The sequence below is a fragment of the Schistocerca gregaria genome, chromosome 6 (genome assembly GCF_023897955.1).
Source record: "Schistocerca gregaria isolate iqSchGreg1 chromosome 6, iqSchGreg1.2, whole genome shotgun sequence".
Taxonomy (NCBI): Eukaryota; Metazoa; Arthropoda; class Insecta; order Orthoptera; family Acrididae; genus Schistocerca; species Schistocerca gregaria.
In genome coordinates, this window is record NC_064925.1 from 313,216,017 (window position 1) to 313,231,771 (window position 15,755).

The window sequence follows — 15,755 nt, forward strand, 5'->3', positions numbered from 1 at the left end:
GCTTACACTACACTCGTTCGTCCTCTGTTAGAATATTGCTGCGCGGTGTGGGATCCTTACCAGGTGGGATTGACGGAGGACATCGAGAGGGTGCAAAGAAGGGCAGCTCGTTTTGTATTATCGCGTTATAGCGGAGAGAGTGTGGCAGATATGATACACGAGTTGGGATGGAAGTCATTACAGCATAGACGTTTTTCGTCGCGGCGAGACCTTTTTACGAAATTTCAGTCACCAACTTTCTTTTCCGAATGCGAAAATATTTTGTTGAGCCCAACCTACATAGGTAGGAATGATCATCAAAATAAAATAAGAGAAATCAGAGCTCGAACAGAAAGGTTTAGGTGTTCGTTTTTCCCGCTCGCTGTTCGGGAGTGGAATAGTAGAGAGATAGTATGATTGTGGTTCGATGAACCCTCTGCCAAGCACTTAAATGTGAATTGCAGAGTAGTCATGTAGATGTAGAAGTAGAATGGAAAATCCCGGATGAAATGCAACAACATTATGACAAGGAAAGTTCTTACTCAGTATATAGTGGAGATGCTGAGTCACATATAGGCACAACAAAAAGACTCTCACAACTAAAGCTTTCCGCCATTAAGGCCTTCGTCAACAACACACACACACACACACACACACACACACACACACACACACACTCCTGGAAATTGAAATAAGAACACCGTGAATTCATTGTCCCAGGAAGAGGAAACTTTATTGACACATTCCTGGGGTCAGATACATCACATGATCACACTGACAGAACCACAAGCACATAGACACAGGCAACAGAGCATGTACAATGTCGGCACTAGTACAGTGTATATCCACCTTTCGCAGCAATGCACACTGCTATTCTCCCATGGAGACGATCATAGAGATGCTGGATGTAGTCCTGTGGAACGGCTTCCCATGCCATTTCCACCTGGCGCCTCAGTTGGACCAGCGTTCGTGCTGGACGTGCAGACCGCGTGAGACGACGCTTCATCCAGTCCCAAACATGCTCAATGGGGGACAGATCCGGAGATCTTGCTGGCCAGGATTGTTGACTTACACCTTCAAGAGCATGTTGGGTGGCACGGGATACGTGCGAACATGCACTGTCCTGTTAGAACAGCAAGTTCCCTTGCTGGTCTAGGAATGGTAGAACGATGCGTTCGATGACGGTTTGGATGTACCGTGCACTATTCAGTGTCCCCTCGACGATCACCAGAGGTGTACGGCCAGTGTAGGAGATCTCTCCCCACTCCATGATGCCGGGTGTTGGCCCTGTGTGCCTCGGTCGTATGCAGTCCTGATTGTGGCGCTCACCTGCACGGCGCCAAACACGCATACGACCATCATTGGCACCAAGGCAGAAGCGACTCATCGCTGAAGACGACACGTCTTCATTCGTCCCTCCATTCACGCCTGTCGCGACACGACTGGAGGCGGGCTGCACGATGTTGGGGCGTGAGCGGAAGACGGCCTAACGGTGTGCGGGACCGTAGCCCAGCTTCATGGAGACGGTTGCGAATGGTCCTCGCCGATACCCCAGGAGCAACAGTGTCCCTAATTTGCTGGGAAGTGGCGGTGCGGTCCCCTACGGCACTGCGTAGGATCCTACGGTCTTGGCGTGCATCCGTGCGTCGCTGCGGTCCGGTCCCAGGTCGACGGGCACGTGCACATTCCGCCGACCACTGGCGACAACATCGATGTACTGTGGAGACCTCACGCCCCACGTGTTGAGCAATTCGGCGGTACGTCCACCCGGCCTCCCGCATGCCCACTATACGCCCTCACTCAAAGTCCGTCAACTGCACATACGGTTCACGTCCACGCTGTCGCGGCATGCTACCATTGTTAAAGACTGCGATGGAGCTCCGTATGCCACGGCAAACTGGCTGACACTGACGGCGGCGGTGCACAAATGCTGCGCAGCTAGCGCCATTCGACGGCCAACACCGTGGTTCCTGGTGTGTCCGCTGTGCCGTGTGTGTGATCATTGCTTATACAGCCCTCTCGCAGTGTCCGGATCAAGTATGGTGGGTCTGACAAACCGGTGTCAATGTGTTCTTTTTTCCATTTCCAGTAAGTGTCACTGAAAGTGGGTGACAGCAAACAACAACATTTCACATTCTACATCTACTCAGCAGCAGCCTGAATGGATGCCACACAGGTCCCATCTGTAGAATCTAGTCCTCATTTGCAGCTAGGGTTACTCAGTCCTGTTGAGTCCCCACCACCGTTTTCCTCCTTGGCCCAACCATTGGCGTCATGTCAATTCTGGCAGGCATTACGTGGCCAACAGACTGTTTGCACAATCCTGTATGTAACTGCTTTCATGACGACTACAGTAATAGAAATAGCCGAGTCGTTAACAATTGAGGGCCTAATACACCACCAAGTGTGTGAGTTATTGTTTCACAATTATCAAAACTTTTGTTGCCACTTTTGCCACCCATTCACGACATATTCCTATTGCACATTATACATGTCTGGAAATAACCTCTTTCATTGTACCACTGATTACTGTCAGTGCCTTTTGTTCAACTTATTTCTCTGTTATGGACTAGCTGTGTTACTTGTCTTTTCCTATGATTTCAATTCTTTGTCTATCCATTACCACATTCCTTCCCTGTGCTTCATATTAGCTTGCTTTCTTTCTTCCAAAATTCCATTTAGTGAAAATTCACTTGCATTCCATATGCCAAAAGCCAACATTTATATTCACAAGAGACAGTGGACGAAACAGATGCAAGCCCCAGTGATCATTCTTTGGATTACTCAAATAAAAGTATATATTGCAAAATATGAATTTTTTTGAACAATTCAGTCTTAAATGGGTCCATCTATCACACATCATTATGAGTGAAAGAGTATCATATTTATAATTACATTAACTGGGGAAAATCACTCTTCATTAATGCTATACTCGCCATTTGAATGGGGTAATTCATATATACTGGAAGTGATGAGCCAGACAACCTGTTTAATCTTTACTCTAGCATGGATCTGATTTTTGATTTTTATTGTTTGTCGTATTCAGACTATATCATATAATTACCTCATCAAATGTTTCTGTGCCATATGAAACTGTTCCCAAGTGTAGTTTCTTAAATACCATCTCATTTTGTGTCAATGTACCAGTTTTATCACTAAGAAGATATGATATCCTTCCCAGTTCTTCGGGGATTGTCGTGGATCTCACAACAGTACCAGATATCTCACCATCACGCTGTATTGACCAAGAGTAAAAAGCTTTTCCCATGTCCAAGTTCACACGTAAGCTGTTGGGGAAGAGAAGTAAAAAGATAAGTTGCCATCAGTAAAGCAGTAGAGTTTGGTAGAAAACACTTGGAACAGAATAATAAAAAATCTTAACAATAATACCTTATTGGAATTATGTATGAGAAGAGAAGAACAAAACGGAACATATAACGGTACCAAGGGCCACTGAATCCTTTCAGGCACATCATAACTAATGCCAGACCAATCACAGCGCAGAAAAGCACCTTGAAATATATATAAAAAATAATAATAATTTTTTTCCCAAATACACGCCAACAAGTACATGTTGTATGTGGCACATTCAGAATAAGATAGGAAAAGTTATTTCACCTTTGTCAACTGATTGATTTCCATATCAAGAAGTCCAACTTTGCTGCGAGGCTGAGAGTTGTTCATTACACTGCGTGTTTCTGACCCTGTGTAAATAACAACTCCAAGAGCAGAACCAGATGCAACAACACAATTTGCCCATAGTGTATTCTCCACATCCAAACTGTCTTCACTGCCAAAGCCATCATGCTAAAACAAATAGCAGCTACTAATAAAACTGAAATCAATCAATGGATCTGCAATGTATCATAACCTTTAGTTAATTATCAAGTTGAAGCTACTATCTCTTAAAGATTTTGCTCTTCAATAGAATGTATGATAAGTCAGCAGCACAGTTTCAAGAATAGACTCTTCCACACATGAGAAGGAAAAAAAGAACACAACCTAAATCTAGAACAGTATAATTAGTGAGTAATACACATATACATATTACAGAATACACACTGACATCATAAACACTGGCAACATGTTATAAAATCCATACTGCAAATAATCAAAACCCTCTGTGTAGCACATTCTGCATGCAGAGAGCTGATTAACTGCAGCAAGTCACATACACTATAGACAGATCTCACTACAATAAAAGGTTTTCGCCAAATTTGTCATTCGAAATATGTGACATTATCTTGAAGTGACAGATACATATTTGGTTGCTACGGGCAGTGTTTTTATATTGTGCAATAGTTTAAAATGGTGGTTGTATTACATTCACAAATGAAGCTGTGGTAGTTAAGATCACGTACACATTTAATTTGATGAATTCTGAGGTGTGTGATGGGAAGCAATGACACCACCGGCTTGGACGGATGTGGGAAGGGTAGTTGCAATGAGCAGCAAAATCCTTCAGGCTGCCAATCATGGGAATGCATCCTTCATACCTGGCTTCTGATGAACATCTTCCATGTTTTAACTGCAATCCATCTAAACCTAAAAGTAATCTGAATTGACCCGATTTTACAAATGAAAAAATACTCAGGAATGGTATACATTTCTACAAGATACGAATGAAGCACGCTGTTGACCTAAAGTGGTGCAATTTCTGCAGATTCAGCATTAGGATCATATACTGTTGTCAGTCAATTTACTTAATGCTGTAAGAACAGCACATTATAAAGATTGATAATGGATGCAAATCACTCCATGACTGTTCTGAAATGTGAGTATACGTGTTTGCAGATCACAATCAGTTCACACAGACAACAAAACACTAATTTTATGTTAATGGCTGTTCATAAAGTGGAGGCCACAAATAGCTTTGCAGCAAGAAGAAAATTTGATATAACGAAAGAGAATGTTCATTGGTACCACCAGATGAAGAATAAATAAAAAAAATCGCCAGTTTTAAACAACCAAGTTCCAGCAGACCAAATCAGGGAAGACTTCATGATTTGGAACAACAGGTTGTTCAGAACAACACAATGGGAAATATGCACTTGAGGCTTCCAAATACTCAAAAAATTATCCAAATGAAGACACTTGGGATAAAGAGAAATTTTCCTACTCTATGCATTGCCGAATTCAAAGCAAGCACAGGCTCGTGCACGCCAATGGTGAAAAGGGTGTGATTTTTATTACTATGCAGAAAAATACTAGCTAAGTGACTTTTCATGGCATTCAACGAGGAACTACTTGCAATCAATGTCATACAATTTGTCTATACAAACAAATGCCTTGATTTTGCCTCTTAGAGCATCTGTTCTTTTTTAAGTTTTGATACACTATGTGGACATCATCAACTTCAGAGTTATAGGTTTCAATAGACGAATCAATGCAAAATATTGACAAATTATTTACAGAAGGGTGGAAAAACTTCATAGAAACTGCCCTTTGGAAGATCAGTTCAGGTTCTGGAAAAAAGTGTAGTAACACGTGAGGCAACACTTATTTAAGAAGACAGGTTAAAGACAGATAAACCTATGTTTCTAGCAGTTTTCGATTTAGAGAGACCTTTTGACAATGTTGGTTGGAATATGCACACTGATGGCAGTAGTGACAAAATAAAGGATTTGGAAAAGCATTTGAACAGAATGGATAGTGTCTGGAAAGGAGGTTATAAGATGAGCATCAACAAAAATGAAACAAAGATAATGGAAAGCACTCAAAATTAGGTGATGCTGACAGAATTAGATTAGGAAATGAAACACAAAAGTTAGTAGGTGAGTTTTACTATTTAGACAACGAAATAACTGATGATGGCTGAATTAGGAAAATATAAAATGTAGATTGGATAAATCAAGGAAAGCACTTAAAAAAATTCTTAACATATAATTTAAGTTTTAGGTACACTTTTCTGAAGGAATCTGTCCAGAGTGTAGCCTTGTATGGGAGTGAAACATGGACAATAAGTAGTTCATGTAAGAACAGAAGTTTTGAAATGTGCTGCTACACAAGAATGATTAAAATTAGGTTTGTAGCTGAAATAACTAATAATGAGGTACTGAATCAAATTATATATATTATAGCACAACCTGACTAAAAGAAGGAATATGTTGAGAGGTCACATTCTGAGGCATCAAAAGGTAGGTGTGTGTGTGAGTGAGTGAGTGAGTGAGTGAGTGGGGTTGGGAGGGGGGAAGGAGGGAGGGAGGGAGGGAGGGAGGGAGGGAGACCCAGGCATAAATATATAGTAAGCACGTTAAAATGGATGCACATTACACTAATTATTCAGAGATGAAGAGACATGGAGAGCTGCGTCAAACCAGTCTTTGAAATGAAGACAACAACAACAATGAATGAACCCACTACACTGACTTTAGTCAGTGAATTTTCCATCATCCAAATAACATAAAATAGAACAGATGCACTGAAAACACTTATTCATGATGCAGATAATTATTTTGCTACAAGGTTTAAGATATTGAGCTTATATAACATGAGAGAGAATTTCTTACCCTTGTGAAGGTCCCAATAAAGCTATGAATGTCTCTCTGTGGTTTTTCCACGAAAAGTGATGCCTTTATATCAAACAACTGAAAGTCTGAATCAAGTTTCTGAGTTGCAGGCACTGCAAGTCGCAACTTCCAATCCGTCTCACCATCCAACTGGTCAGTGCGAACAAAGCACGCACCTGACCTTTCTGTTGTTCGCAATAAAACCAGGTCAGCTGGAACTCTTTGATCTTTTTCAACAACAATCTAAAAACAAACCATTTTAGAACATTAGAAAAACGTACAACCACACAAAAAAGTCATATTTATTTTGGAGTTAATAAATCTCTCTCTCTCATACACGCACACAAGAGAGAGAGAGAGAGAGAGAGAGAGAGAGAGAGAGAGAGAGAGAGGTTGGGAGGCAGGAACAGAGGTTGATGTACGTGATTAGTGTCTCACAGGGAGGCAGCCAAGGTGAGTAACCAGCAGTTTGGAGGGTGGCAGCCAGTTCTGCTTACTAGAAGTTTGGGAGGGACAGGTGGAAAGTGCACAGGCTAGGTATCATGTGAAGCACTGGCGTCATGGCCAATGGGGAACAGCGACACAAAAGGAGACAGCCTCCCACATCAAAGACACTAACCCCTTTCTGCACACACTCCCCTCTCCCCCTTTACCTCCTGGATCCCCACTCCTCACTCTTGGAAGCATTTCCATGTACACCAACACTCCTCATGCCCATGGTCTTGCTGCTCTCTAACACTGCCTCTTCTAATATCTTGCAGACACCAACACAAATCCATGCCACAGCCATGGGCACCTGCAGGGCATCCTCCTAAGCCAACCTGTTTATGGGCTATCTAGAGCAAATCTTCCTGGTCTCCCAAAACTCCCAACCCATAGTCTTGTTCAGTTTCATTGAAGTATCTTCATGATCTGGACACATGATCAAGATCATGTACCCTCAACACTTTCTCTCCCATTTGTTTCAGCTTGTCTTACTCAACTCAGTGTGCCACCTTCCTGGATGTTGACCTCCAACTCTATGATGGCTCCATCAATACCTCTGTCCACATCAAAGCCACGAATCATCAACAGCACCTGCATTTCGGCTGCTGTCATCCCTGTCACATCAAACAATCCATCCCATACACCCTTGCCATCAGTAGGCCTGTAGTGATGAGAATTCCCTAACCCAGCATCTCACAGAGGCCTTCACAGACAAGCAGTATAGCCCAGACCTAATTGTCAAATAGATTTCCTGTGCCATATGCTTCTACACCCTCAATCCTCCCACCACCTACAAAATCAGCAGCAAAGGAGTGCCTCCTAGTCACACTACTGCCCTGGAATGGAAGAGCTGAACCTATCCCTTGTCAGGGCTTTCACTATCAACACATTGTGAAATGAGGCACATTCTGTCCAGGAACCTTTCCATCCCTCCTTAAGTGGTGTTCTGTCACGCATCCAACCCACACAAAATTCTACTCCATCACTATATCCCATTACCACCCCCATACCCTTACCACAGGGATCATATTCCTGCGAAAGACCCAGGTGCAGGACCTGCTCATTCACCAACTTGCACTCCCTAATCCAGTCCTTTCACAACCCTATCCTACCCAACAGAGGCGAGGACACTTGTGAAAGCAGCCATGTCATATACAAACTCTGCTGCGAACACCATACAGCTTTTTTATGGCGGTATGACTACCTATCAACAGTGCACCAGATTGAATGGTCACTGCCAAAACACTGACAAGAACAAAGTTGACTGCAACATGCAGCTGAGCACAACATGCTCAATTTCCACTGTTGCTTCACAACTCGAGCCATCTAGATCCTTTCCTCCACCATCACCTTCTCTGAACTATGCAGATGGGATTTACCCTAGCAACACATCCTTCAATCACGTAACTCGCATGGCCTCAATCTCCGGTAACCTACTGTCCCCACATCCTCCATACAACAGTTTCTCTTCCTCCATTCTATCACCCCTCCCAATTCATGTCCCCATTTCACCTTCAGTGTGTGATGCTTCCCTACTGGCTCTGACACTCATGTATCATATGCCTACCCCATGCACCTGCCATTCATCCTTCTCACGTTCTTAGCTGGCAAACCGGCTGCCTACCTCCGAGCTGCTAGTTACCCATTCCCAACTCCTCTTTCAGCGATATGCCTCTTTGTCCCTCACCCAGCCCACCTGATACAATTCCCATGCCAACCTAGACCACCTGCTGAAATGCAGCACTGGCACTGCGTGTCCAGCTAGCAACTTGTACTGACAAAGGTGTGTGTGTGTGTGTGTGTGTGTGTGTGTGTGTGTGTAAATCTAGCATGTTTTCTATCTTTTTGTTCTTTTTGTTTTCTGCTTTTTGGTGAGTGGTTTCCTTTACTCCTAAAGTACATGGCACATTAAAAGGGATTTTACAACCTTGGAATAATGCAGAAATTTATTGAGATACTTACAGAATTGGTAGACACGTTATTTTGTAGCAAGCAACAAGTTTCACATAAAAGTTTCTAAGTGCCTTTTTTGTTCTATGTGACTTATCTGCAATACAGCAAAAAATCCCACCATAATTAATTTCTTCCCACACTTCTTGCAGCAAATCGGGCGTAACTTGTGCAACGGCAATATAGATTCAATTTTTCAGGTTGGCTAAACTGTTTGGTAGGGAAGAATGTAAACATGCTCTTTAACGAAACCCCAAGGAAAAGAAAAAAAAAATATAAGTTATATAAAGCCTGGGGTGGCCACACAATTGGCCTTTAATGGCCAATCCAATGGTCTGGGAAAAGACTTTTCAGGAAACCTTGAATTTCCATGAGGAAAAGAGATGGTGGAGGGTTTTGCTGGCAGTAAACCACCTCACCACAGCGATTTTCATTGACCTGTGGAATTAAAAAGTTTTCAAGCATATCGAGATACACAATACCATTGGCATTTTTCTCCACAAAGAATAAAAGGGCTGTAAACTTTCTTTGCTAAATGTACAAAACACATTAACTTTAGGGCTTCCGTGAATGTGTTACAGGGTTGCATGTGAATTTATGCCAATAGCTGTTACAATGTTTCTTTAAAGAAATGAAAGCCACAGCAAGCAAGCTTCATACAAGTGAAAGTAGCCATTTCAATAGTGCACTATGCTGGCGTTCCTGGTGGTGGAATGGGGCACTGATGCACTTTGTGAATCAAACTTGAGGTTGTTTGCTACGAAATGACACATCTACCGATTCTGTAAGTTACATCAATAAATTTCTATATCATTCCAAAGTTGTAAAGCCCTTTTTGACTCATCCTGTTTTTATATTCTACCGGAACTTTCCTATAAAGAAATATTTACTCTCTTGTAGGACCATACAGCCTTTAACTGTTACTGTAAAACTGTACATAGTAATTACCATCTTCTTTGATTGGCTTTAAAATTTGAATCAGAACTATTTTGGAGTATGCATGAAGTATTTGGCTCCAAACATTCTCATATGCTTTAATGATGTTTTCCTTCCAAACTATTTCTCCTATGCTATTTTACTACAATCTGATCTAATGATGGACTGTCGACTGCTGTGTTGACAGCTTCTGCCCAAAGTGTGTCTGGAAGGCCAGAACTAAGAAGTATTATGCAAGTGCTTCCCATTACAAATCTGATATCAAGTTCAGTTTCATCATTCTTTTCTGATGTGTATGGTGAACTGGTTTCACAGATGACACCTGTTGCTGTTGTGGTCTTCAGTCCTGAGACTGGTTTGATGCGGCTCTCCATGCTACTCTATCCTGTGCAAGCTTCTTCATCTCCCAGTACCTACTGCAACCTACATCCTAAATCTGCTTAGTGTATTCATCTCTTGGTCTCCCTCTACGATTTTTACCCTCCACGCTGCCCTCCAATACTAAATTGGTGATCCCTTAATGCCTCAGAACATGTCCTACCAACCGATCCCTTCTTTTAGTCAAGTTGTGCCACAAAATTCTCTTCTCCCCAATCCTATTCAATACCTCCTCATTAGTTATGTGATCTACCCATCTAATCTTCAGCATTCTTCTGTAGCACCACATTTCAAAAGCTTCTATTCTCTTCTTGTCCAAACTATTTATCGTCCATGTTTCACTTCCATACATAGCTACACTCCATACAAATACTTTCAGAAAAGACTTCCTGACACTTAAATCTATACTCGATGTTAACAAATTTCTCTTCTTCAGAAACGCTTTCCTTGCTATTGCCAGTCTACATTTTATATCCTCTCTACTTCGACCATTATCAGTTATTTTGCTCCCCAAACAGCAAAACTCCTGTCTTCTTGAAATGATTGTGAAGCTAATCATTATCAAATTCTGTCCATTCGTCTGTCCTAATGATTTTAATCTATTCCTTGACTGCCATTCCACCAACTGCTGAAACTCTAAGAACACAGAAACTACATATATTTCCTTCCTGATAAAATATACAAATTATTATGAAGTACAGTCACCTTTAAAAAAAAAAAAAATTTGATTCCTCCAAATGAAATGTGACACATATTTCCAAATATATCGACCTCAACAAATTTTTCTGCAGAACAGGCATGGGCCTGCAAATTTGATCTAAATTTCTCCCTGACACGAATCACAAAAGAATTCGCTTAAATTTCTCAGCCATTTCTTCAACTTCTTGAACTTTACAAGTCTCAAACTTTTGTGCAGTATGAGAGCTAAGCCAGATGTTTTATTTACTTGTTCAATAACATCCATACAGAACAATGTCCTGTGACATTTTCAGTTTATATACCTATTGCTACTGGCCTCTCACTAAATACATTTTTGTTAAATGTGAGTTTTATATCTTTACTGGATGTTTCTCCCACTGAAAAATTATTTGTTCCCCTTCAAACCAAGTACATATGTATTTTCCAGTATACAATGTCCCCATACAATGAAACTTCCTGGCAGATTAAAACTGTGTGCTGGGCCGAGACTAAGAGCAATTGCCCGCAAAAGGCAAAGGTCCTAAGTTTGAGTCTTTGTCTGGCACACAGTTTTAATCTGCCAGGAAGTTTCATATCAGCACACACACTGCTGCAGAGTGAAACTCTCATTCTTCCCATATATTATTTACTAGTGCATTTAACTTGATTGGTCTAATTAATACCTTCGGCACAGACAACTGAATTATCTCCTTTATGGATAGGTACTTCAAACCTCACTAGTAGTTTAAATATTGAACATCATTCCTTGCGTGAGGTCATGCGTTTCGATGCAGCACTATCATTAAGTCAAACATCATGCTTAAATTTCTTTGGAGAGCATCGACTTTCATCCTTTTTGTGATTTAACAGCAGGAAATGGCAGAGGGTGTGTCATGTACCATAAAAATCCCCCCTCTCTCCTATACCACTCACAAATGGTGCACAGAGAGTACCACTGTCAGTATGCATCCTCATAAGCAAGAATTTCAATGATTTTACTACCATGCTCATTTTATGACATGTATGTGGTGAATCAGTAATACACTGCTTCAATGTTCTTGGAATGTATATGCTTGAAATTTAAGTAGTAAAACTCTTGTTATGTGCACTGCCATTAATATAGCATCTGCCAATGGAATTTCATGATATCTCCGTGATGCATTTGTGCCTAATAAATAAGCCAGTGCCAAAAAGTGCCTATCTTTTTTAGATCTGCTGCATCTCTTCTAGTGAGCACACAATACAAGGTCCCAAACTCATTACAATTATAAAACTAAAAATTAAAAAAATTCGATTTTCCAGATACAAAAATGAAGAAATCCTTTCATGAGCTACAGTGCACACTCACACAAAGCTGGGTACCTACACTTCCAAATGGTACCGAAGAACAATATAGGCCTAATCTGTTTCCAGAAGACAATTTGTCCCTGAATCCAGATCTAATTTCACAACTTCCATACTGGCCTTATATTTTCATGCAATAATAAGAACCATACATAAAATTATTTCCTGTGATACTTTGCCTCAAGAACAAAATTTCATTATAACCAGGAATAGTTGGAAAACATTGCAATAATCCATGTGGCTTGACATGCTTTTCTATCTCATAAATGTCCTGGTTGAGCCATTTTCCATGTTTATCACTAACAGCAGCAATGTTATCTGGGAAGAAATCCAAATGATCATTCAAGAAATGTAGTTTAATTGATATGTTAGATCCGATAATGTGGTATGTCTCAGTAGTTCTAGTACAAAATCATGAAAGTTTTCTGCCTTAAAGCTGCCTAAAAAGTTCTTGCAGAAACTAGTGAAAGACAGCCATGCCATTCTTCCATCACCATTAAAAAAGACATTCAGCAGACATTAATATTTTAACTTTCAGCCCTACAATCGTCCCTTCTTTTATTTTTGCTTCATTGATCCTTGGGAACTTCTGCTGCAAGTACATGAATCCATGTGAAGTTTTGCCTATGGCTTTCACTAAGTTTCTTACGAAACCTAATTTAATTACCAGTAACGACAGACAGATGTCTTTGGGGTCAATTATGACTCATTTTCCGTGTTACCAAACCATCTTCATTTCCTGGAACTAGACATTTGAACTAAGGGTCAGGTGTCATAATTCTTTGTAAGTAATTTGATTATGTATCAACAATTAAATCTGCAGAATATAGGAATTATGCCACAGAAGAATAATCAGTGTACAGCATTTTCTATGATTTTGATAGATAGAGAGTTGTATGGCAAAAGAAAACTGACAGTCAAAAACTGATTTCATTTTCGAATTCAGCATCCATGACTTAACAAACTACTCTGTTGTGTACATAGTACCGCATAGTCAGTGCGTACACAAATTTCCCAATAGAGCGCGCCCCGCTAAGCACAACGGCGCAGGCGCAGTGCTCGTCCGTCTCTGCACTACGAAATGGCGCTGTCTTAGAGACGGACCAAATTCTGCTTCCGCCGATCCACTTATTAGTATGTAACGCAGCCTATGAGATTGCTGCTAATGTAGAACTTTTTCTTCTCACAGATCACACTCGCACAGTGATACCTGAACGCGTGAGGTATTATAACGAGTGTACAGACCTCCGATTAGCCAGTCTGCATTAGTCTGCACCTGTCTATAGTCAAGTTTCAGTCTGTGCCTAATAAGATTATCATATTCCTGTACATAGCCATGAAGAGAAATGAATAGACACTTTGTCGAGTATCAGAGATATGTGAGAATAAGACCAAAGGAACTTCAGATTGTCAATTGTAAATAGCATCCAGAACCAAGTTAAGTTATTTTTATGCTTGTTATTATTTTAATAAATGTGTGTGAAAATTAATCAAGTTCTGTTTAAAGTTGGTCACCGTCAGTCTGCTACTCTAAGCGTGCAAGTGGCATTTCTATCGCCTGACCTAACGGCAGAAGATAAACACGCCGCAATAAGACCATGAGATACATTGCTGACACTCGCCTACTTCGCTAGAGCGAGAAGTCAAATAATCTGATGGTGTGTATACCGAAGGTCTTACAGTACGCACACCACATACTCACTTTTTATTAAAATGTCTGAGCAGTGTTATCAATATTAAAGAACTGATCAAATGAGTAGTTGGAAGCTACTACTTTTGTCGTGAATTTTAACTTCTTAGAATTCTTCCAATGAATCATAGCCTATCATTTATTTCCCCTATGACTAGTTCCTTAAGGTTGTTCCACTTTTGGATGCTCCTACATACAAGAGTTGGGCAAAAATATAGAAACACTGCAAGAAATGCATGCTTGAACATAAATGCAAATGCTAGCCAAACCTACAGCTTGCGCTATTGTATTTGACCACAAAAGGCACCTCTGTAATTTCCTCAATCCATTTTAAGTGTCAGTTGTGGTCAGACGAGTGTTCTGTGAAGTTGCTAGTGTATTATGTCGGTGTTACACGACTTCAAACATGGGAAAATTGTTGGTGTTGGTATCATGGGGTTTCGATAACTATGGGAGCCAAAGTGGCCAGTGTTTCAAGAGGCACCATATTATCAAATATTTATACTGCATAACAGAAAGTGGCAAATCGTTATCAAAGCCTCAACACACAGAAAAGATTCTGCTGAGCGATCATTACAGACGGTCACTGAAGAAGATTGCGATGAAAAATGAGAGGACAATAGCTGCACGTCACTGCAGAACTGAATTTTGCACTGGCAAATCATCAGCATAAAAAACAACACAAAATAAGCTCCATAAGCAGGAAATTGCAGGGTGTGCTGGAATTCCAAAACCATTTATCAGTCACGCAAATGCCCTTAGTAGGAAAATGTGATACCGAAGCTATAAAACTGCACAATGGAGTAATGGAAAAAAGGCAATTGTTCAGATGAGACTTGTTGCACACTGTTTCCAACTTCTGGCCGAGTTTATGCCCCAGGAGTGAAACAGGTGAGGGTTTGGCGATAATTTGGGCAGCAATATCATGCTATTCCATGAGCCCCATGGTTACTCTACAAGATCACTTTACTGACAAGGATTATGTGACCACTTTTGTTCATCATTTTTATGATTGTTTACCAACAGTATAATCAATTTTTCCCCCTTTTGGACTATTTATTTATGTTGAGGGTCATTTTCCAGTGCCTGCATGAAGCATGGATGCTATCCAGGGCTTCCTGCTTTTTCCATTACATTTTGTTAGTGGCATGACTTTCCTATAGGCCTATACAACACCACCATCTCTGAACAGTGTTACAGACTTTCTGATGTTATCCACCTGACTGGTGAACAGTAACAGCCTATGAAATTTTCTTAGGGGTCTCCATTAAGAAGTGTGTGTCGAGATCAGTTTGGTAAAAAGTCTCAAATACAGTTACAGAGATGAACCAGTATTCTGTAATCTCATATTTTGTTCACTACATGACAACATGGCACTATACTGAAAGCGTTCCAGAAGTCAAACAACATGGCATCAATTCAAGCTGAATTTTTTATGAGGTCTATGTGCAAAATCTATCCTAATTCTTACAAAATCAATGCTAGCTAATTCTTACAAAGAAGACTTTCCTTCTCAAAAGTAGTCATATTATGCTGTCATAAAATGTGTATGACAATTCTACAACAGATTGATGTCAGTGATATAGGCCTATAAGACTTTGCATCTCTCCTGTGATGACCTGTCCATTCCAGTTGCTGAGACACACACACACACACACACACACACACACACACACACACACACACACACACACACAGTTTGCTTAGTTAATATGAGACTCTTATCTCATACTGATAATCACATTGCTGCAAATGTTCTCAAATCACTTGTGATTCCTTAACTCCTCGTTCTTTCCAAATATCTT

General features: G+C 40.7%; 1 protein-coding gene across 5 annotated transcripts in view; it reads right to left on the reverse strand.

The window, feature by feature from the left end:
* Positions 1-15,755, reverse strand: part of LOC126278551 (probable phospholipid-transporting ATPase IIB) — a 347,167-nt gene that overhangs the window by 60,159 nt on the left and 271,253 nt on the right. For all 5 annotated transcript variants that reach the window (XM_049978733.1, XM_049978738.1, XM_049978734.1 and 2 more), the window contains 4 exons: positions 6,489-6,731; positions 3,598-3,786; positions 3,370-3,491; positions 3,044-3,266 (listed from right to left, as the gene is read on the reverse strand). In XM_049978733.1, the coding sequence (XP_049834690.1) occupies positions 3,044-3,266; positions 3,370-3,491; positions 3,598-3,786; positions 6,489-6,731 (777 nt within the window). The remainder of the gene's footprint in view (positions 1-3,043; positions 3,267-3,369; positions 3,492-3,597; positions 3,787-6,488; positions 6,732-15,755) is intronic.